The 25,188-nt window shown below is 36.1% G+C and overlaps 2 protein-coding genes across 3 annotated transcripts in view; both read right to left on the bottom strand.

Annotated features, from left to right (window-relative positions):
- Positions 1-3,682: 3,682 nt before the first annotated feature.
- Positions 3,683-7,956, bottom strand: LOC113107427 (protein FAM110A-like). The gene is made up of 3 exons (XM_026269922.1): positions 7,785-7,956; positions 7,604-7,647; positions 3,683-5,340 (listed from the first exon to the last, which is right to left on the bottom strand). Exon 3 carries the CDS (start codon positions 5,208-5,210, stop codon positions 3,933-3,935), a length of 1,278 nt encoding a protein of 425 aa, XP_026125707.1. The 5' UTR covers positions 5,211-5,340; positions 7,604-7,647; positions 7,785-7,956; the 3' UTR covers positions 3,683-3,932.
- A 2,502-nt stretch (positions 7,957-10,458) lies between these two features.
- The window catches only part of LOC113107426 (prickle planar cell polarity protein 3-like), a 42,907-nt gene continuing 28,177 nt past the window's right edge, over positions 10,459-25,188 (bottom strand). For both annotated transcript variants that reach the window (XM_026269920.1, XM_026269921.1), the window contains 8 exons: positions 23,780-23,893; positions 23,236-23,373; positions 21,392-21,595; positions 19,158-19,344; positions 16,508-16,840; positions 15,297-15,575; positions 14,860-15,219; positions 10,459-11,450 (listed from right to left, as the gene is read on the bottom strand). In XM_026269920.1, coding sequence (XP_026125705.1) covers positions 11,038-11,450; positions 14,860-15,219; positions 15,297-15,575; positions 16,508-16,840; positions 19,158-19,344; positions 21,392-21,595; positions 23,236-23,373; positions 23,780-23,893 — 2,028 coding nt within the window. In that variant the 3' untranslated portion in view covers positions 10,459-11,037. The remainder of the gene's footprint in view (positions 11,451-14,859; positions 15,220-15,296; positions 15,576-16,507; positions 16,841-19,157; positions 19,345-21,391; positions 21,596-23,235; positions 23,374-23,779; positions 23,894-25,188) is intronic.

The raw sequence follows: 25,188 nt of genomic DNA, 5'->3' as shown, positions 1-25,188 counted from the left end.
AGCACAGCCCTGAGACAGGAACAACCAGATGAGTCATGAAGTGCTGTCAAACGATTAATCACATCCAAAATAAAAGTTTTCGTTTACGTAATATATCTGTGTATACTGTGTGTATTTATTAATTATATATAATACAAACACATGCATGCGCGCATATATATATATATATATATATATATATATATATATATATATATATATATATATATATATATATATATTGTTTATGTGTTACATATATTTATATATAATATAAAATATGAGAATATAAATATATAAATGCATATACATATAAATAATTTCAAAATATATAATGTATGTGTGTGTATTTATATATACATAATATACACAGTACACATACATAAGCTATATAAACAAAAATATTTATTTTGAATGCGATAAATCGTGATAAACCGTTTGAAAGCACTAACATACACATCTATTATTATTATTTTTTTTATCCTCTTGATCTATGAAAATGGTCTTTTAATTCCTTCGTGGAAAATCATATTTTTTTATGAATCCATTGATAAGTTCACAAAACTGGTCTAAGCAATTTGTTCCCAAATCAAACAGAATTTGTTTAAAAAAGTGGGTTAGCAAGATCTCATTAAATAGAAAATAGTCCTTTTTTGTAACGACATGATTTTAAGTACTATTTCATTTTAAAAATGTTATACCCTTTATGTCACAAACTCTGACCACCCACCATGGGAGGAGCCCGCCTGCACTCCTGCTCCCGTCACGGCATCCCAGGCACGACTGATGAACAGAATCAGAGATACTGAAAAAGCCTCCATCTGCATACAAAACAAGAGAGAAATAGAGAAATGAGGGTAAATATGGGATTGCATACAGGATATTTTCCACTTCAGTGATAAGATTGCTGATAAAATGCTTCTATGCAAAAAAAAAAAAAATCTCAGACATAGCTAGTCAAAGCAGTTAAAGTTAACATAAAATCAAAATGGATTTCTTTGCATAGTGCAACTACAATTTCTTTAAAATATATAAATCCCAAAAACATGGCCATACAAAACTAGCAACATTAATGACAATTTTAAACAAACGTTTCATTATATTACACTGGATGTTTTGGCAATGTCCTGTTCGGTTTGGAGGCTTGGTAGCTTTTTTCAGGTATTATAAACCTCCTTCGTTATTCTGTAGTATTATATTACATATCTATCAATATCTGTAGTAATATATGTAATATATAACCCATAGCAATGTTGGTCATCTGATACGGTACACAACCTACTGCGTAACACAGCTTTCTGGAAAGGGGAAGCCTCACCTTATTGTGAAGACACAGAAAGAGCAACAAAGATAGAGACGTCGGCCTCTTAAAAATGAAAGCGCATACAAAAGTTAAGCTCTGTCTGGATGTGTTACAAAACACTTTGTTAAGAAGAACTTCCAGAGGTCTCTTGTCTTTCTCTGATGCCGTGTTCATCACTGATACAGGTGAAAACACTGTATTGCGGTCAGTCAGTGTGATTGGTCTTTGGTGGTCTGTTTTCTTACTCTTAAATCATAACCGAATCTACCGTCATTTGCTCATTCTGCTGGTTTGACTAGTGCCTGGTGAATACTAAGAGCAGTGAAAGCAGTCAAACTAGTCCAGCTGAATCCTGATTTCACTGATCCTCCCACAGGAACCGCACACTGTAACTAGAGCTGCCGTCAAGCACATAGGGACTACTTTTACAAAGTAAACAGGATTTATAGAACAACAGTGATTTATTTTTTATTATTATTTTATTTGTTGGATTACATTCTAGATTTCATTTGGAGAGAGTGTTTTAGTTGGGGACAAAAAACCTTGTTGGAATTTCAGTATATCAAAAAGGTTCTTGTCCCATTTATAAAATCATATTGTATATTATGTCATTTTTTAACAAACTTGTTTTTTAAATTATTGTATTAGGTCTTGCTCAGTTTATTAGTTTAAAAAAGCTAAGTGAAGTATAAACAGGCATATTTAAAGTAATTGCAAAATGGCCGGCAACCATATTGTGCACATTACAGCAGGAGCAATTTACATAGTTTTATTCAATGTTGGAGAAGCAATTTCGATACTTTGTCATGCTACAGTTTAAAGTAATACAGCTATAGTCAGGTCTACAGGAACCAAAGCTTCTCAGCTTCTGAGAAAGCGTGACTCATGAGCTGGAGGACTACACTGATCCGTATTCATCACTTTGCCCTCTGGACAAAAGAAATAAATCCATGTTTTTTTCTGGATATTTGTGCCATCCACATAATATATATGGGCTGGGCACAAGAGAAGGCTAGCGTTTCCACAATGGTGATGGAAATATAGAGTAGCAAGGTTAAAACTGTGGTCTAAAAAAGTAACTACATCCCCCATAGCTTTCCTGGCCATAATAACAGGATGTGATAATTAAGTGAAAACAGAAAAAACCTTGTGACCTTCAAATACTGTATTCTTTTAAATGCTATGTTTATGCCAGAGGAAACATCAGTTTTGATGTTCAAACAACTGTCTTTTTTTAACAGTCAAAACTGTTTCATTGTAAACAATGACTAAACGGAAGTGCTCTGGAGTAAATTAAAGGTCCCCTTCTTCTTGATCCCATGTTTTAAACTTTAGTCATTGTGTAATATTCCTGTTAGAGTATAAATAATATCTGTAAAATTCTAAAGCTCAAAGTTCAATGCCAAGCGAGATATTTTATTTAACAGAATTCACCTACAAAAAAAAAAAAAAACGACCCGTTTGGACTACATCCCTCTAGTTTCTGCATTAATGACGTCACTAAAACAGTTTTTTGACTAACCTCCGGCCACATGAATTTACAAAAAGGGGGGCGTGGTCTTGTTGCGCTCCGACGGAGAAGAAGGAAGAGCTGCGTTTGTGTTTGTCGCCATGTCGTCGAAACGCTGTTATTTTCATCTCTGAGTCCAATCATCTTTGTTTGGGCTTCCCAGAGACGCTGTACTTGGAGATTAATGGTTACAACTTATGTTTAACTCGGTTCCGGAAAATTATAATCCACATGTAAAACATGTAATCACAACACAGGAACCGCTGGCCCAATCAGAACTCGTTACGTACTTCTGAAGGAGTGACTTTATAGAACAAGGAAGACATCAGCCCGTTTTTTACACGCGAAACATGAACACATGAACACAAGTTATATTGCACACTGTAAACACAATCAAAGCTTTCAAAAAAGCAAGAAAAACGGGACCTTTAATTTTTACTCCCATTCTTTAAGATCAATTTGCTAAAGCGCCATTTTTGTAAGTACAACACATCATTGGTTTTTGGACTGCTACTTGATGACAGACCCCTTACCAAATTAAATCTACTTACTTAAATTTACATGGAGTATGCTATGTACAATTGCATTCAATGTACCAAATGTTACCTAAACATCAAAGTTTACCTGCCTCCTTCTGTCTCATAATAAAGATCTGATGCGACACACTGACAAACGTTAAAAATATTCACATACTATCTTTGTCATTGCATGACACAAGATAAAATATATTAAAACCAATCATTAAAGTTTAGCTGCAATAAGTTAAACAGTAAAACAATATTTTTTTTGGATGACGCAAGTACCTTTTCATGCATCAAAAATCCTGTTATTGTTTTATTTGGCCTGTCTAATATAGCCTATCATTGCTGAGAAGACAACGATGCAACAGATGCATTGTGTTTAAGAGTTTATTGGTGGTCACCATAACCATGCAACAATGCATGCTTCGTTACTGTTTGAGAACATGGCTACAAACATGAGCTGTTATACATGTCACACGCACAGCCATTTTAACAAGACAACTCTAAAATATACAGATGAAAGACAAAATACTGAATGGGGAAGTAAGCAATTTGTACAACATGTTTTGTATTTGATTTCAGTCTGAATAGTGGTTGTTTGTTAGTCCTTTGTTGCCTGTTACATATTGGCCACTTTGGGACTCTCTTTGGCCTGGCGCATCCCATAAAGCCACTTGATCACGCGAGCATTTCTCTCAATGACCGACACACCGTAAACAGGACGTTCATCTTTTGCTGCTTCTTCTTCCTCATCTTCACCCTCAGCCGAACGCTCAGATGCCGGCGCACTGGCGCTACGTAGACGTGAAACAGACACGATGTCAGAACCCGGTCTCGCCAGCTCCTCTAAATCCGATGGGTCAAGGCCACAATAATTAAAGAAGCGCTCAAGTTCTGCTCCTACTCGTGAAAAGCAGTCGCTGACGTCAGATTTTGAGCGCGTTAGGGAAGGACGCTTCCTGGAGCTTGTTGAGGATTGGCGGGTGAAGGCTGGAGATGGCGGGGACTGGAAGTCATTTTTGAGCAAAGCAATGGAGTTTGGAGTAAGTGGGGTCGGTGAGGGACACGATAATGGTTCTGTGATTGGTTTTATGGAGAGGGGTAGAGGCGGGCTAGTCGGGGATTTGGAAGAAGGTGAGGTTTGCGCAGCACAGTTTGGTGGTTTAATAGGTCCTTTGTTGGCATTTGTTTTTGTGGCTCTATGGAGCCTTTTGAAGTCAGTTGGTTGTTGATTTGGCTGTGTGTATGGTCTAAGCAAGCGCAGAAGTTGTATTGGGACCTGTGGTGTGGTCTGTTGCCCTGGTGGTCGGTTCTGTTGCTGTGGTCTACCTGCCATCCTCATCTGAGGTAACTGTGGCCTGACGTCAACTCTCCGCACTGTCATGGTAGGACATCCGCTCGCCCCTAAAGCCTCTACTGGAGCTTTTCCTTGACTTGCAGAAGTCAAGCCCACAGAAGCTTCTTCCACTGTTGAAGAGGTGGCCTTGGATGGATCTGCAGCATCTTTCTCTTTGTTGTTGAGTTGTGTAGATACGTCTGGAACGTTGGCATCGCTGACTCCATCAATCAGCTTGCAAAGATGTTCCAGGTTAAGAGGTGGCATCTCCGACTTTGTAGGTCTTGCAGGGATCTTCCTTGATGGCTGTTGAGCACCTTGTCCACTTTGGCTGTTGTTGGAAGGACAGATAACTGGCTGTTGCTTCTTCAAAGCCACCTGTTGGCTCTTGACGTACTTGGCCTTGTCTGCTTCCAAACGTTCCACCGCACTTGGTTTGCGTATGCCTGGAGATGATTTGACTGGACAACTGGACTCTAGGTTGGGACTTGGAGTGCCAGAAGTTACAGCTAGCCTTATTATTCTCCGTGAAGATGGCTGGAGAGTGTCAGTTGACATCATTGGCAATGAAAAACTTCAGCTGTTTCTCTTTTGTCCTCCACTTGTTTGCTTAGAAATAGATGAATGGACTTACAGGCAGAGTATACTTCCACATTAATACATTGGAGACACTGGATTCAAGTTTTAATTTCTGGGGGAACAAAAATATTTATCACAATCAGAAAAAAGCAGCTAGACAGTTTACTATTATGTGCACTCACACTTTTATAGACCTTAATAATAATAATAATAATAATAATAATAATAATAATAATATTATATTTTTTATTTGCTGATGAACATATTAGCTCTGCTTGACTGTGCAAGCCTGACCCTCAGGCCATCCTAGCTGTATACAACTTGATTCTTTCAAAAGAATACAATCGGAGTTATGTTAAAAATGCCATGGCTTCCCGAGGCTTTATAATGGCAGTTAAACGGCTATTGACATTCAATAGTCTAATTGAAACCCAAATGCATTCTACATAAAAAGTGCTCCAAAAAGGCTCTGGAGAGTTAATTAAGACTAAAGTAGTAAGTCCTAAAGTGACTCAAAGTGTTTGTGTAAGAAAAGTATCCATACTTAAAACTTTATAAACCTAACTTCCGCTAACTGTCTTATGCGAGCGAGTGCTGTACCAGCAGATGATGTAGGACATAGACCTAGCATGATCTCTGCTGAGAGGTGACGAAACACAAACACCCATCATGAATTAGAAGTACAAAACGAGGATTAGTAATATTTCGATATAAACCAAAAGGAGACTGTTTTTCCTTTGCTAAACAAGGAATACTTTGTTTCTTGGCTCCTGAAAACAGAACAATACACCTACAGTACGTCATCAGTGAATGAATGTGTGTACTACAGTTAGTGGAAGCAAGAAATTAGTTTATGAAGTTTTAGATATGATATTTTTCTTACATAACCACATTGTTTCAGGAGGCCTTTATTAAGCCCTCCGAAGCCATGTGCAGCAATTTTTATGGTGGATGGATGCACTTTTTTGGACTTCAAAATCTCAACAGCCATTCACTTCCATTATAAAACTTGGAAGTGCATCCATATGAGTTCCTGGCATAAGTGCCAAGAACAAAGTCATATACATCTAGAATGGCTTGAGGGTGAGTTAATCCTGGGATAATTTAAATTTTTGGGTGAACTATCCCTTTAAAGGAGTGCAGTATATGAATAGTGGTCATAAACAGCTATTGAGATTCTATCCTCATTTGACACAGACTAAAGTCTTGGAACGGGATACAGGATATGATACGTCAAAAGCTGATAAGCAATTGATATGTCACAAGCAGATAAGCGCTTTTCCAGCATATGGCTGACGAGAAACAACATCAGTAGAATTCCAGTAAAATACAATTTAGTACAGTATGACTGTAAACTGATTCAAACAAAGATTTCACCACCCTTTCCTTAAATAAATCTATGAGATTTTCTTTCATCAGTTTAACTGTCTGCAATTTAAAATTATTTTAATTGCTTACAAATGAGATAGCACAACTCTCATCAGCAAGCTGCACAATTTGAGTCTTTCATTTCCATAACACAAAGAGTACAGGACGTGTTATGCTTCCTTATCCCTAATTACGAGCATTAATAATAGTGATACTTGCTATCACTATACTTGCGATACTTGTGTTATCACGTAACACCACTTATGAGCTCTTTAGGCTGTTGATGTATGTTGCAGGATGGCTTGAAAGCATCATGAAGCCATTCTCAGAAGATTCCATTAGCAGTTGCTAAAAGGCTGCCACTTTCTTCTAGAATACTGATGAAAGTAACATTCACATAATTGATTTTTAAAGGAATTATTAATGGAACAATTCCTAAAATAACTGTGAATCAGGCTGAAAGCTTATTTCAGTGCCCTTTCCATTTAGCAAACCAGCATGACAGATATGAAACTTTTGTCAAAGATTGTGACTGTTTACATGCCCACCTTACGAAGAACTGTGACACTGAAGTCACAAGGTGATTTTTGTCCAGTGTTGTTAATAAATGACAGCTGTGCTGCTTTTATCAATGGACTTAAGATACTTTCCTCAAAGTACTGCCAGCGATATACCAGCTCATTGTCTAAATGTTTATCATTGCTTTAACCTAACAGCCAGCACTCCACCTAAGGTTAAAGTGCACCGTGTCTTATCCTTTCCCGTCTTCTACAATCCGAACATTATTCCATCCTTTTATCCTCCTCTCTTCTCTCCAGTTGTCTCCATCACTCAATCAATCTTTCTAACCTCACTCTCCCTTTATATACATTTCTATATACCCGTTTTAAACTCAAAAACAAGGAAATAATTCAAGATGAAGTAAATATGAAATCGATCCCTTAAGGCAAAAAAAAAAAAAAAAAAAAGGTCACCAAGAATAAATGCAACACAAGGTTTCCACTTACAGATTCCAGGGACAGGCATGTCTCTACATGATCCAGGAATATGTCTAGAACCAAAACAACAGTTACGGGGAATTAAAACGAGACAGAATGTAGTAAAGTATAATGTATGTAGCCACATTGTTTAAAGCTATAGATCACACTGAGACTCATACACAGACAATGCACACACAGCCGAACATACCTGTGACTGTTCCAGGAAACTCATCAGTACCGGTTTCCCCTTTAACTCTAAAGCTAGAGACAGGGTCAGGATTCAGTCACTAATGTCTTTTGTGTGCCTGAGAGCAGGAAGAAAGTGAGGCAGATGGTGCACGCGTGTGTTTGAGTTAAGGAGAAAGTAAAACTTGCCAGACTGGTTCTCCTCGAACACTCCTACTATGCTTTTTTTTTTTTCTTGTCCCATCCAATCAGAAACTCGTTCACTCTCCAGGAAGTATGTCCCACATGCCCTTTGAGTCTCCTGATCACTGAAGAAAAAAGCAGCCTTTGCCTTGAGAAAATTCTCATGCCGCCTTTTGTCTGGAATCTGCATAGTATCTTAATAATGTACTTTAACATACAAAAAATATATGAACATAATGTTTAGGATCAAGTGTTTTATTCGTCTCATTCAAAAAGATAACTTCTAAAAATATTTTAAGCCAGAAAGCATTTTGGCAAGAATATAAAACCATCACCATGTTGTTTATAAAAATACAATTCTAACATACTTTTATCTCTATTTTGCAAAACACAAATTGAAAGTGATGTGCCTTTATTTAAACTCTCATTTACACACAGAGAGGTTTGAAATGCCAACATTTACATATAATACAGTTGATGAGGAGATGCAGACTGTATTTTCCCACATTCTGTTCTGATATGGCCTGTCGTAGACTCATGACTTTCTGCTTTACAGTTTGTTGACTTGGGTTTCTAGTACATGCTCAAATACAATAACTCCACAACAACGTGTTTGCATTTCAATAGGTTTCACATATAGTTAAACCTTAAACAAATGCAAATTACACAGCTCTCTCAAAACCAGTCAAACAAGCTCACTCGTTAAATTAGTTTGTTTTAGATTTAGCACTTGTACTACAGCTTTAGCAGATGTGGAACTTTAGGGACTACACATCTTAGAAATATAACCAGCGTTGGGGTAATGCATTACATGTAATGAAAGTTACATAATTAGATTACTTTTTTCAAGTAACTACTGCAGTAATGCATTACTTTTAATTTACATGAAAATATTTGAGTTACTTTTTCCAAATAAGTAAACACCGGTTACTTTGTTTTCCCACTTACTGACTGACAGCTCTCACGTTGAGAGAAATCAGGAGTAAACATGATGTGAACATGATGCTTCCTGTAGTTATACACTAAGTGCGAACATGCATTTACTCATCTCACTTAAAATAAGAAGAAAAAAATAAAAAACAGATTCGGTGTTCCTCAAAATAGATAAACACAGTGAAATGCAAACTCAGAATATGACACAAACCTGCAATAATTTAATTATTTTCTTAAGCATGAGGCTTATTCAGTTCACTTTTGGTGTGAAAGGGTTTTTACATTTGCCAAAAATATAACTTTTCTATATTAAAAACTAACAAACCAGCAAGCCCAGGCCAGATGAGAAAAAGTGATGCAAAAGTAACATCACTTTGCAAAAAAAGTACAAACGCAGTTAGTTGCTTTTTTTAAGGAGTAATGCAATATTGTAATAAATTACTTTAAAAGTAACTTTCCCCAAAACTGAATTTAACAACAGCTCATTACGATGATTTAACTGGTTTTGCTGAATAAATTGAATGATCTTTCACCAACTCACAGGCTGCGTTAATAGCATATAACAATTGTATACTTTTCATACAATTAATATTTTCCTTATGCATTGAATATTTGACACATTTGTCTAAATATGACAAAACATGCAGTATTTAGTAGGGCAAACACTGGGTAATCCATTCCAATGTGCTTGATTTGACCGCACACTTTCCATGTAATTGCACATCTGTGATTTTCAACACCTTGTTTCATTATTTGATCGCATAAGAAATTTTAACACAAAATTAGATTTAAAAACACAAGATGACTATTTTTATGAAGTCATATGATAACACGGTGTCACATTACTCTTGCAATTTAGTGTTGCATTCATGATACAATACTGCGCTACAGTATGCTTATATTCCAATTTGAGCATAGTTACCATGGCTCTGACTCCAAGATTACTTACACTGACAAAAATTTGTTGAAAAAACTGGTCCAATAAACAATTTCTGTGTTCTAATCTGTATTTTGGTTTCGGTGAGCTAATCTCTATTTTGTACTGTGAATAAAACTGGCCAACCAATAACATTTATACTTTTTTTGTCACATTCCCAAAGTTGCTTCTGTTACTTGAAGTTAAATCTTGGTGGCGCTTACGGATATACGAAGCAGCTTTTTCTAAGCAACAGAGAATAGCCAAGGAAGAATCCAGAAGCAGCTTTCTTGTCTTTGTGTTTGGTGTAATTTGATAAACAATATAAATACAAAAATCTGAACGGCTGTTAGTAAACATGTGAATAATGATTTGATTTCCAAGCAAATGTCAATGGAATGAAAAGATAATGGAACATTTTTTTGTTGTTGTTGCTGATGTAACTCTGCTTACATACTATGAGTGAAACTGCATTTTCATACATTCCGTCTGACGTATTGTTATAAACTATGAAAGCCCATTTCCACCACTGAATACATTATTTTGAAAAGGTAATTTTGCCTTTCTCAGAATTGCGAGATAATTCTTTATAAACTCAGACTTGCAAAAAATAAAGATCTAAACTTACAATACTGACTTATACACAATACTCCACAATTGCATATTTATATCGCACAAATGACCCCCCCCCCCCACCAAATTCTGATATTCGTTTTTTTCCATTCAGACTTTTTAACAAGCAACTATGACTTTGTATCATGTAATTCTGACTTTAGAACTCGCAATTGTGAGTTTATATCTCGTAATACTGAGAGAAAAAGATGCAAACTCGCAATTACGACATAAAAAGTCCTAACTGTGAGAGAGAGAAAAGAAGTCGCAATGACCTTTTACTTTTATTCAGTGGTGGAAACAAGTTTGTTGTCATAATTGGAGTGAATTTATTGTGCCGAATATTTGTGTTGCGCGAAACAGGCCTTTAGCCGTTGCGCTCTCACATAAATTTAGAAAATGTAGTTCTACTTTTCCTGTAACAAACAAAATTTGGATTAGAACTGTTCCTCGGCCCGATTAATAATGCCAGTAAATTTGACTAGGCACCCTGATACTGAAACGGACATCGGATAATATATCATCACACAGATGCATAGAATGTAAGAGAGGTTCTATTTTTATCGTACAGAATGTCACTCATCAACTTCGATCTGGACTGAGCAGCTCGCTGGTTCAGAGAGTCTTGGTCTCAGGACAGTATGCAGTTCTTGTCCTTGTCTTTTCTACTGAGACTCTGTGTCCTTCTTCTCCTGAAGCTTCCTCTTCGGCTCTTGTCCTCGTCCTCTGTCTGTCCTTCTGCTGCTCTCTCTCCACCCGTCAGCTGCGGCGGCAGAGGAATGCGCTGGCCCAGAAAGAAGCCTTCCTCCTCGGAGTCTGAGGAAGAGGAGCAGGTGGAGCAGGAGTCTTCATGTCGGTAGCGGGTGGAGTGCAGGGTGAGGCTGCCGTCCAGGATGCTGTTGGACCGCCTGCGGTCTCCTACCCTGCTTTCCAGGGTTTCCAGACGAGGTCTGTCGCTTCGTGAACCTCGGGAGCGTCTGAGCCTCTTCTCCGTGGGATGGTGGCCACCGCTTGCCCGGCGGAAACTGCGGTGGTACGACCCATCTGAAGGAAACATGATCAAATGAGAAGTCATAATTTTTAACTCTAACTTACTGTGAACAGTAAACTGCAAACCAGACAAACTCAGGCTGATCCAGTTCTTTTTAACTCACTGGTTTAATTGAAATTATCTGTGAATATTGACCTTAATTGTAATCATCTGTATTCACACAAAGGTATTGTATGACTTCATAAGACTTAGAAGGTTCTTTTAGTGTTTTTTTAAAGCCTCACAACCAAAGTCCCACAGTTAGTGCTGCATGATAAATTATATTTAAATCATGACCAGGATTTCAGTTTTTCCCAATTGATTAGGCATAATCAACCTGCTGGTTATTTATACCCAAAACATTTCATTCATTTAGCTTTAATTCAATTCAATTAAGCTTTATTAGCATGACTGTGTAATACAATAATGCCAAAGAATTATCTTAGATTGGTAACATGGTCAAAAGTTTAAATCACCCTATCTATCGCTCTTCTCCTAAATGGATACATTTTCTGCAGTGTTTTACTTAAAAGGTTAGTTCATTGAAAAACACAAATTCTGTTATTAATAACTCACCCTCATGTCGTTCCAAACACGTAAGATCTCCGTTTATCTTTGGAGATATTTTAGATTTAGTCAGAGAGCTCTCAGTCCCTCCATTGAAGCTGTGTGTACGGGACACTGTCCATGTCCAGAAAGGTAAGAAAAACATCATCAAAGTAGTCCATGTGACATCAGAGGGTCAGTTAGAATATTTTGAAGCATTGAAAATACATTTTGGTCCAAAAATAGCAAAAACTACGACTTTATTCAGCATTGTCTTCTCTTCGCGAACGAATCATTCGGTGTAACCAGATCTTTTTGAACCAGTTCACCAAATAAAACTGAATCGTTTTAAACATTTAAACGGTTCGCGTCTCCAATACGCATTAATCCACAAATGACTTAAGCTGGTAACTTTTTTAATGTGGCTGACACTCCCTCTGGGTTCAAACAAACCAATATCCCGGAGTAATTCATTTACTCAAACAGTACACTGACTGAACTGCTGTGAAGAAAGAACTGAAGATGAACACTGAGCCGAGGCAGATAACGAACAATGGACTGATCCGTTCACGATTCAAGAACCGTTTCTGTCAGACGCGTCCGATTTGAGATCCGAGGAGCTAATGATACTGCGCATGTGTGATTCAGTGTGAAGCAGACCGACACACAGAGCGTCTGAACCGAACTGATTCTTTTGATGATTGATTCTGTGCTAGTGTTATGAGCGCGGGTAAACTGAAAGCTTGAATGAAAGGCAATCATCGCCAATGACGCCATTATGTTAATGCGTATTGGAGACGCGAACCGTTTAAAATGATTCAGTTCGATTTGGTGAACTGGTTCAAAAAGATCCGGTTAAATCGAATGATTTGTTCGCGAACCGGATATCACAATCTGCTTTGTTTTGAACTCTCTCACAACAGACACAGAAGAGAAGACAATGCTGAATAAAGTCGTAATTTTTGCTATTTTTGGACCAAAATGTATTTTCGCTGCTTCAACAAATTCTAACAGACCCTCTGATGTCACATGGACTACTTTGATGATGTTTTTCTTACCTTTCTGGACATGGACAGTACACACAGCCTCAATGGAGGGACTGAGAGCTCTCTGACTAAATCTAAAATATCTTAAAATGTGTTCCGAAGATCGGAGGTCTCACGGGTTTGGAACGACATGAGGGCGAGTTATTAATGACATCATTTTGGTTTTTCAATGAACCAACCTTTTAATCTTCCCAACCTGGCAATCATGCACACATGCGCTCTCTACATTATGGAAAAACTGCTGAAGAGCGAAGAACACTGGCAAATTTACAGACTATTGAGATCTTCCACTCAAAAGTGTCATAAAGCCAGTCTGTTTTGTTTCACAGTGTCAGTGTGTGACTAAATCTATAAGCACACCATGCTAACTTGGCATTCTCTCTTTTGAGCAAACTCATTGTGATTAATAGTTTAACCATTATCGTGCAGCCCTAGCGCTGGTTCACTCATTATAATGAAAATTTGTGAGAATTTTCCTCAGAGATTCATCTTTTATGCTCTACAGAACAAAGTCAGTCATGCATGTTTGTAGGGTGAGTGAATGTTGACAGAATTATTGTTTGGGTGAACAATACCCTGAAGCAATCAAGACATGATAAACTTCTTGAATTTCTTGTTTTGTCTCTCTGGTTTCAGTCTGGCCTCATCAGCACTGAATCCATCTGTCCAAACCAGAATTTGGATGAAAAAAACTGTAAAGAATGAAATGTGTGACTTCAAGTGCACCAACAGCTTTGTTCTAATGATGTTCAACAAAAGTGTCTTTCCTAAAATAATGCACGACTTGATAATCAAGGTTTAATAAGACTTCACAGACCAATCGGTTTATTTTAATACTTTTTATTGAAATAATTATTTGACCCATGTTTGGGAAATCCTGTCTTTAAGCATAGTTAGTTACACAACCTCGTCGGGTGCTTTGCCACGAGGATTTAGTATTTAGATTTTTTTATTTTTTTTTTAAGGCATTACTTGCACTTTCCATAAACAGGACAGAAAAATATTAGACCCCTTTGTTGGGTATGACATATGGAATAGGTATGATTTTTTCTGCTTTTCTAATAAATGCAAAACATGATGCTAAACCTTCAGAAACTAGTAAGGAGCTCAGATTGGGACCAAAAGTTGGTTTGAAGCCATTTGTATTTATTTCCCCTAATTTCTTAAATCCATTTTTTTTTATTACATTTTGATTCAAAGGTCCAACTAAACAAATCTTATTTCATTTAGCTGTGCTTTTGGACGTTGCTTTCAAAAATCCAGCATGTACGCACACACACACACACACACACACTACAGAATAATAGAATAATTTAAGTTTAGAATAACTAAGATGTTTTGTTTTGAAATAAGTATTTTATGCTCACCAAGGCTTAATCTATTTAAACAAAAAATACAGTACTATTATGAAATACTACTACAAATTTAAATAACTGTTTTCTATTTAAATATCTTTTAAACTTTAATTTATTCTCTGATCAAAGGTGAATTTTCAGCATATTTACACCAGTCTTCAGTGTCACATGATCCTTCAGAAAACATTCTATGAAAACTTTTTATGATTTTAACATTTTTCAAAACATTTTTTCTGCCTAATATATATATATATATATATATATATATATATATATATATATATATATATATATATATATATATATATATATATATATTGTGGAAACAGTGAGACTTTAGAAACATTAAATAAGCTGGTAAAATGTTAGTTTCGGAACAATTATCACTGTTAACTAGTTGATTATTAGCATGTAATACTAGCTGTTAAATACCCTACAATAATAGCACATTGTTTCAGTGGGCATTATGATCTTACCCAGCAGCTCCATTTGAGATGGTACTTCAATGCAGTAACGCAACCTGTGTCCCAAACTTCCTTCAACTTCCTCTCCATCTTCCTCCTGCTCCTCTTCCTCTCCCTCTCTTCTCTGCATCTCCACCTGTTCCTCTTCCTCCCACTCTTCCTCTTCCACTGAATAGCTGCAGCTGATTGGCTCTCTGAAGCTGACCCTGGCGGTGCTGCCGCGGACCGGTGCTGCAGGGGCGTCCTCGGCTTCAGTGACAGCGGCCCGGGAATCAGACGGATCGAAGAAAACAGGGGGCGGAGGAGGCGGGAAGGAGTCGGAGTCATTTAGATCGTCAAAGGCATCTGAAGACTCCAGCTGAGAGGAAATCCCTATGACAGAGGAAGAAATACAGCTTCAGGTATGATAAATAGCTTAACTGAATCTGACTCTGTGAAATCAAGCATACCTGTACAACTGACGTTCCCACAATCCTTTGCAGTGGAAGTCCCTCTAGACGTGCAGCTCGGCGGAAAAGGGCCAAATTCTGCGTATCCGTTCAGCTCCACTGTAAACTCCAGACTGTCTGGCCGGTGAGTCACTCGCTGTTTGCTGACGCCTGATTGGTCCTTGCAAACGAATGCCGTCCTGTCATTGGCTGCTGGACAGAGCTGTGAGTGTTGTGTTTGTATTTGATCATACGCTGGAGGTTGGCCATTGGGTATAGGATGGAAAGAGGTGAGGACACCTGCAAAATGAACAAGTGGATAATTTTTCTTCTTTTTAAGGTTTTATTACTTTATTTTTTTTTTGAGAGAGAAGTCATCTCTTACGATCACCAAGGCTGCATTTATTTAATACAAAATAGTTCTACTGTAGTGAAATAATATTACAATTTAATATAATAATTTTCTGTTTTATTAAAAATTGTATGTCATTTATTTCTGTGATGCAAAGCTGAATTTTCAGCATCATTCAGTGTCACATGATCACTATATATATATATATATATATATATATATATATATATATTTTTTTTTTTTTTTTTTTTTTTTTTTTTTTTATATAGAAATCTTTTGTAACATGATAAATGTCTTTACTGACACTTTTGATAAATGTAATCCATCCATGCTGAATAAAATTTAAATAAATAATAATAATATAGTAATAATGAAGAAAATCTAAGCTATTTTAGGACCTAAACACTGATCACCACGTCTGCAAACCTTTTTTGAAACTATGTATACATACAATTATACTTTTCAATTAAAATAAGATTTATTTTATTTAACTGTTATGATAATTTTCTTTCAGAGGAAAATGGCTTAATTGTGCTTAATCACCACTGCGATTAGATTTTTTCCAAGTTAACAAAGAGAAAAAAAAATACTACTGTACTCCACTTTCTTATTTGAAGAATATCTCTTTTCTCCATTAAAAAAAAAAAAATATATAATAATTTAAAAACAAAACTAAAGAAATAATACGTTAAGACATAGTACAACAATGAGAATATTTTGGAAAATATTATTACTTGTCATGAAAAGAAGAGGTTTTTTTTACTATTGACTTCTACTTTTTTTTTACTCAGAATTGTACTATTTCTTGCTAGCATTTGTGAGATGCACCTGAATTTTGTGTGTTTTATTTATTTTGTTTTGAGAAAAAAAGCATAATCACATGTAGCGCTGCTGCCCAGTGTGACATGAGCCCCGTTGGCTGTTGTTGTGCTGGCGGCTCTGACGCTGGCTCCCTCCTGTGGCCGTGGTGTGGATGTGCGCTGCTGGTCTTGAATGCTCTTGTGTGACACTGGTTTGCTCTGCAGGGCAGAATCGCAGGAGTCGGAGTTGTCTGGGTCTTCCCCGAGCGAGCAGGAGCGGGAGCAGAAGATGAGTCCGCTGCGAGGCAGGAAGGGTCGGCCCAGCAGAGGGAGCTGACAGCAGGCGCAGCAGAAACAGGCCTCGGTCGCGTGCCAGTGCTGGCCCTCGTACGTCATCTGACCCTGCTCTATACCTGCAGACAAACATGCAAACCCTTCAATCAGGAAGCACAGCATTGCTCTGTAATTACAGAGCTCTTTACTGCCATCATTGAATGGAATGGAAACTTCTGCATCTGTAGCAATGCTGTAATTTACACAGAAACAACTTCAAGTTAAAACAATCAAGAAATGTGCTCATGGTATGGGAAGTGGCCAGCGCAGCAAATAAATGTTTTGTATATGCAGCTAGTGCATAAATATTTAAATATATTTTAAAATGTAATTTATTCCTGTGATCAAAGCTGAATTACTCCAGTCAGTGTCACATGATCCTTCAGAAATCATTCTAATGTGATGCTCTGATGCTCAGGAAACATTTCTGACATGGTTTGCTGCATCATATTTTTGAGGAAGCTGATATTTGTTTTCAGGATTATTTGAATAGAAAGCTAAAAAAAAAAAAAACCTTGCTGATCCCAAACGTTCAGCTTCTGATGTTCTGGTGGTATTATATAATACAGATTATTATAAGGTTGAGGCTTTTATATTAGACTTAAATGTCATGATACGTTTCATAAGTTCATGATAAATAAGTTTCCCCCTAAATTCTCAATACTGTAATGTAAATATCTACAGTCCCCTCCACTGATATCGGCACCCTTGATAAATATGAGCAAAGGCGGCTGTAAAAATAAATCTGCATTGTTTATCCTGTCTAAATACTGGATTCTGATTGGCTGGCAGGTGTTGATTAAATTCATTTAGTTGCACAGATAGGTTCAGGTCAGATTAATCACGTTCTACAGACTAATTTGGAGCGGACGTCCCAGTTATGTCACTTGCAGCAGCGCGCACATAGTGGTGGCAGAAAAACACTGGTAACCAGTGAAGGGAAACGGGTAAAATTCAAGGAATAAGAGAAAAAATTATTGTTGTGCCTTTGGATGTCAATAATTTTTTATATAAAACTGTCGTCAAAGATGCTATTTGAAGCTAAATGCAGACATTTAAATGGACAAACTATGGATGAAACCTGCTATGATAACCCTATTTTAAAGCATAAACATGATTTAAACAATAGGTCTATATAATATACATATAGGGGACATATTGTATTAGCATGAAATACAATATATGCAAGAAATACTATTTAAACCTATAACATTTTACATAACATTTACCTATTTTATCTCAAAATTCCCTTTTTTTTTTTTTTTTTTTTTTTTTTTTTTGCAAATGCATGTTTATATCTCCTAGTTCGGGCTTTATAACTTTATTCAAGTCAACAATTGTGATTTTATCAATTCTGTGGGAAAAAAAGCCAAAAGTGTGGAATTATAAAAGAAAAAGATAGAACGACGAGATGATTTTTCTTACCAGAATTGTGAGATATAATCCCGGAATTGCAAGAAAAAAGTCAGAATTTTAAATAAATCCTTGATTGATATGAATATAATAAAATGTATTATACAATTATGGTGCATTTACTCTATTAAATAACAGCAGAGTGAGCGAGTTTTTGGATATGGTACGATTAAAAAAGTGATTAAACGAGCATCGAATTATAAAAGTGATAAAACGAGCATCTTCCATCTGAAGACTTGTTGCATTTCAGGGCAAAACAAAAAAGCATCGAACACCAAAATAAACTGGAGGAAACGATTAATCAATTATTCTACTATTAACTGTATTACAGATTATACCATGACTGGAAACTATTATAAATTGATTAACTGTTCAGCATGATGACGTTTTATGTCTATTGTAGTCCCATTTACAAACTTGTTAGCAACCATCTTTTTAAAGGAAAACAGAATAAAAAAAATCTCGAGTGGGGTGTAACTGGTGTGTTTTATGTCGTAGAACGAAAGTCTGTGTGAACCAAGGACCTTTTATTTTAGGGATTCAACCAAAATCCCATTCAACAACCCATTGAATCTGAGACTATGAAGTGCTAAAATGCTAACTTGCTTCTGGGATTTTACCTACAAAGTGACATCATAGTTCCTCCACTCTATTAAATAGGAAATATTTGTTGTTGGAAAAAAAAACGTGACATGTAAGGGATAATCAGACAAATGTGTCTGAATTAAGGAGCGCATAAGCTGTTGTCAACACTGCCCTGCGCCTGTAGGAAATACCTAAACTTAAACTGCTGCATTATACTTCTCATCAGTGAAAATAACACCAGGGCGCAGGTGGGCAGTTCATCATTGAATTCAGTGATGTCATCATCCAGCTCAGTTCAGTTTAAATAGTATCTGTGCAGTCATTTGCAGTCATATGGCTGTAAATGAAGCTGTGTGTCATGTCCATGTACTCTGGTGCTTGTACCCAGTGTGCTCTCACCGATGTGTTCTCCGCAGGTGTCGCAGTATTCGGCGTACAGAGACTCGTAGCAGTGGCAGCAGTACGGCCGGCTCTCTCTCATGATGTAGCGCTGGCCGCCCAGCGCCGTCTCACACTCGAAACAGCAGAAGTGCTTCATGTGCCAGTGCCGGCCCTCCGCCTCCGTACACTCGTCCGCAAAGATGATCTGATAACCACAGGAGGAGCGAGACACGGTGTAAGTCACTCACTCAGTAAATCATGCACAGCTCTATTAGTTCAGTTCATAAATAGTATAAAATAGTATAGATTTTATTATTAGTACAGCAGGATTATTAGTGAACTAAAAATAAATCTATATAAGACATCTTTGATATGTAAATAAAAAAAACATTAACTTTTAAACATTAAACATTAACTGAAAACAAAAACCATATAAACATCTACTTGCAAAGGCAACATTTCTCATTTGTTTGCTCAGATTAAACAACTAAATGGTAACACTTTAGAATAAGGTTCCATTAGCTAATGTTAGTTAACTACTTTCGTTAACATGAACTAAGCAAGAACAATCCTTCTACAGCGTTTATAAGTCTTAGTTCATGTTAATTTCAACATTTACTAATGCATTATTTAAATCAAAAGTTGTGCTTGTTCACATTAGTTAATGCACTGTGAATAACCATGAACTAACAATGAATAACTGTATTTTCATTAACTAACATTAACGAAGATGAATAAATACAGTAATAAATGTATTATTCATTGTTTGTTCATGTTAATTAATACATTAACTAACATTAACTAATGGAACCTTATTCTAAAGTGTTACCAACTAAATTACTAAATTACCCCACCCCCCAACCTCATAGTGAAATAAATAGTGTTTAAATTATATGAATTACTGTTATTAAATACTGAATACTATAATGAGGGGCTGGGAGTTATTATAGTTACCTAAAACTAAAACCATGTTGAATCCTTGAAATAAAATAAACATTCAATGAAATAAAATAAAAAAAAAAAATAAAAAAAAATCTAAATTTTTCTTGTTTTGTTGAAATAATAAAATAAAAACAAAGTATAATAAAAAGGCAGAACAAAATTACTAAAACGTAAAAAAAAAAAAAAAAAAAATCTAAATAAAATCTAATTTAAAATACAAACTATAATAGTGTCACTAAAATGTAGGGGTGTCCCCAATTAAGGATTTTCGTAGTCGAATCGGAATTTTCGAATCTTGCCGATATTCGACTGATAGTCGAATCATATTTTTGGGGCGGGGCAAAATACACTGAGTCAAGTCAGACATTTGACAGCCATAATTACTGATGTTAACACACAGGAAAAATGTGTAACGAACATCTAGCATATATAAGCGGGGTAAATAATGTTTTATGTTTTGATGAACAGATAGCTAACACTTAACGTCGGCAAAATCATAATCATTATTATTTATTTTTTTTACAATAGTGCTCTCATTGTAATGAATGCTCATGAATATATCTGTGGGGCTCTGAATGCGAACTCCAATGTGCAGAAACACGGCAGCTAAAGTCTAAAAATTCACAACGTTTTAGTATAATGGTCTTCTCATTATAATAGTATGTATATAATAGTCTCAGTTATTAATATTCTGCATTGTAGTTTGTCCTGCTCGCGCTGTGCGCTGAAGAGATTTCACCGTAGTACTACAATAAAGCGTTTGACTCAAAACCAAATGCATCTTATATCAGGTAAATAATATATCCACGATATATATATATATATATATATATATATATATATATATATATATATACACCGGCTGAAATGTTTTGAAATCACTTTTACCCTACAGTCTCTGTCTGTGTCAGGTTGAGTCTTGGTAAAGTTTTAAACCCCTGCCGACAAGATGCTTCTCTGTCGGTCACGGATTATGGAAAATGAAACATAAATCCACTGGGCTGGTTGGATTTATTCACGCACTTTAAAATATTAATTTGAAGCATCGATTCGTCGACTATTCGGGGTCACCCCTACTAAAATGACACCATTCTATCATTATTTTATTTTATTTTTATTTTATAATTAATAAAATATATTAAATGGTCATTTATGCAGGGCCGGATCAAATTCTATTTTGGTCAATTAGAAACCTGAGGCTCAGTGTGTCTTGCACGTGTGTGATAAGCACGCCTCCAACAAATTCAGATATTGAAACCCAACAGATTGAGTGAAATATGAAGTGTGTGATAAGCAGGGATAGAGAGGACCTCGTCGCAGGCCTGGCAGCGGGGTTTGATGCGCTCGGCGTGGTGCCGGCCGCAGTAGATGTGTCCGTCCTGATAGAAGTAAATCAGATCCACCAGCAGCTCGCTACAGGAAGCGCACTGGAAGCACTGAGGATGCCAGCAGGAGCCGTGACCCGCTCGTGACGCAAACACCGCGATGTCACCGCCGCAGATCTGCCTGCCACACTGAGAGGAAGAGACATTTAGAAAGTTTTAACTCATAATTACACGGTGGAAACTCAGCATTTTCTGAAAGCACTGGCTGCTCCCACATGACCGCAGGAATGAGACAGAAACGAGGAGAACCGCAGGAACAGAGAAAGATCCCATCAAATCTCCTGATCACTGCAGTTTTTATGACTTCTATAACAATATGACATAAAAGTTATATAGTTGAAAAAGCAAAGACATTGGTATTGTTATTTTACTGTTGTACTGCACAATTTTTTTTTACATTTCTACAGTAAAGTAGTAGTATTTCTATTTTTTTTTTTTTCATTTGTATAACTTAAAAAAAGTTACTTAATAAATTAGTATTATTAAAAAAATGAACTTAATAAATTAGTATTACTATGCTGTAAAATAAAAAAAAAATATGATTATTAAATACTTGTATGTTTATGTATATGTATTTTTTAAAGGACAATAGCATTACTACTATAGTGATTGTCTATTAATTTAATATATACATTTTAATAAATAATAATAATAATAATTATTATTATTATCATTATTCAATAAAACAAAACTAAAATTGTACTGTAACATACTACTACTATAATTATTATTACTACATAAGAACGTTAATAAATTTAACTATAGTACAATTATTTATAATAATAAATATTATTGTTATTATTATTAATAATAAAAAAATACTCCACTTTTTTACTTTACAATCCAAAATACATTTTTATAAAGTAACTTAATAATTATTATTATTATTATTATTAATTGTACTGTAAAATAATCATTATTACTATTATATTTAAATACTACATTCTTTTTACAGTACAACAGTATTATTACTATAGTAATATATATCTCTTTACCTTCTTTAATTTAGTACAATTAAAATACTACAATTTATTATTATTATTATTATTATTACTAAACATTAAATGCAGGATGAGTCATAAATAAATAAATATATAAATAAATAAATAAATATATATATATTATTTTTATTTTTTTAAATACCAGGCTAAATAATAGTTTAACTTGATTTTAATGTAATGTATTAATTAAGCCACTTTTAGCCACTCAAGCTTGTGTAACAGTGATTTTACGATCAAACAGAAATGGTAAATCTGCTTCACATCATGTCTAGCACTCTTTAACAGCACTGGCTTGTTATTTAGCAGAGCGAAGCCTCTATAATAAACAGCTATAATAAAGCTGGTCATAAAAAGACATGAGACAAACTGCTTCTCCCCGACAGAGTCACACCCTCCTGGCAGCTACTCATCAGCTGGAGTGCATTATGGGTGTTGAAATGTGGCAAAACCCTTGGAATATAGCAGAGGATGTACGGAATGTATGCGCTTTTATCTAGTACATATGATATCTGCCTTGGCTCGGCTCAGGCTGGAGTTTGAATTGATCATAGCATATCCAAAAGTTTCCTGAAGCCACATGCCAGACGAGAGCCTCTTCAGCTCAGTAACTCAATGCACACTCCATTCTTCAGCTGAAGTGACGCTCAGATAAGTATACACTCTTTTCCCTGGGCAGTGCAGCAGTGAGTTGTGATTTCAAGGTGAGAAGCAGCATCAGGGCTGATGTGATCAGCAGACTGTCACACTGTGGTGTCTCTGTTTCTCTACCTGTTGACAGATGGCTCCGGTCATGGTGACTGGAAACAGTCGTACGATGCCACGGCCCAGGTTCTCTCTCTTCCTCTGCTGGCTGAATGACCTCAGTTCCTTCTTCTCTTCTTCATCCAGAGAGTTACAGTACTGAGGCTGCACACACACATTTTCAAGACATTATCAATGTCATCAGTAAATTCAGGTGAATATGGATGGTGAAATTCATGAAAACATAAATTGCACCCTAAGAACATATATCTTGCATAGTGAAAATAAATGCTATTTTATGCCCATTATTTCATTTTATTTATTACTACCGTAATATACAACATAAATTTTTTTTTTCTTCTCTTCTCTTAGATTTTATCGATTAGTTGTTGAAGCCCTATTAACATTGCATACTGCTTATTACTGTAAAAATAAGTACTCAGTGTGCATAAGCTAGAATTAATCTCTGATTTCAGATCAGAATCTAGAACCAGGCTGTAGGGTTCATGGAGTCAGGATTCCCAGCTGGTTTGGGATCTAGAGACGAGTGTGAGGATGTAAGCAGTTTTACCTCGCTGTCATGGGCCGGCAGCTGGTGTAGAAGCTGTTTAATTCGATATCGTTCTCCTGGACTGTTGACGTAAGGAATCTTGTCCTCTGGAATACAGCTGTAATACTGATACACCTGTACATACACAAACACGGATAATTAACTCTCACCCCCGCAGCATAGATGCGAAAATGCATATGAAATGAAATTCATGAATGTTTTGAAATACAGACCTAAGGTTGGTCTCTTTTATTAAAGAAGACAAACTGTAGATTGTTGAAAGTGAAAAGCATTTATAAAATATTCAAAAATATTTTGGAATCTAAAATTGCTGTAAAACCAAAGCTATACATCAATTTCTGTTCCAAATTTGAAGTTGATATCACAAAAAATGAGGTTCCAGTGAGATTTATACCAAAAATAGCCCCCTGGTATAAAATACCAGTTAAAATAGATCTTTCCAATGATGTTTGTCAAATAACTTGATTACAGAATATTAAAGTGAATCTGGAAATATGACACGTGGTACCTCCCACTAGGGGAGGTACAGTTAAAGTACAGTTTCTGATTTCAATTTAAATAGTCCTTTACAATTGTTGATCGTCAGACTATGAACATGATCATGACTGTTAATATGACATGATATGACATGATCAAACTGTGGGATCTCAGCTGTATTAATTTCAGACTGTACGACAGTCTCAAGACGTGTTCAAAAACGGGTGCATTCAAGAAAACTTGTCTGGAGTTTTACATTATCAGCCTATACATGCTCAGTGACTGTGAGCTGAATTACACACAAGGCTGAAATGTTGGCTATCATGAAAATTAAATGAATAGTGGCGTATTTAAGAAGAATCGTGTAAGATGCACTAAACACCCAAATGAAAACAGCGGCAACCAGTGTTTATATAGCAAAGGCAACATATCATATGAATTCCGTGAGCGGAGGATGGTACCACTGGAATTTATGGGGATTATAGAAATCTCTAATTCTGATAATGGCTTGAAAAACAGAGACAGTTTGACGTTCGTCGTAAGAGACATCACACTGCAGGACAGTGCGCCAAATCGTCTGGCACTGCCAGAATTTTGTTGAAGGTCAAATTCGATGACAATGGCCATTAATCGGCTGTCGGTGAACATGTCAAACCAGCGATCAAAGACTACAGATTTTAGCCTAGGATTACAGGAATATTTTAGGATTTTAAAAATTTGTCTAAGCCGACCAAATTTAGGCCAAAATGACACAGTGTTAGCTAGACTTAACCTGTTAACTGTGAGCCTGTCCTGTATATGGGATGCCTACGTTTACTTCATTATATTACAATTAAATCCTAATCTAATTATGACAAACTATATATCGTTGGAAAGGTCTAAGACTCCTAAATAGATATTTTACCAATCTTTTTTTTAAAAAATTATGTAGG

The sequence above is a fragment of the Carassius auratus genome, chromosome 8 (assembly GCF_003368295.1).
Source record: "Carassius auratus strain Wakin chromosome 8, ASM336829v1, whole genome shotgun sequence".
Lineage (NCBI taxonomy): Eukaryota > Metazoa > Chordata > Actinopteri > Cypriniformes > Cyprinidae > Carassius > Carassius auratus.
Note: the sequence above shows the minus strand (reverse complement) of the source record. Positions and strands in the feature narration are given on the sequence as shown.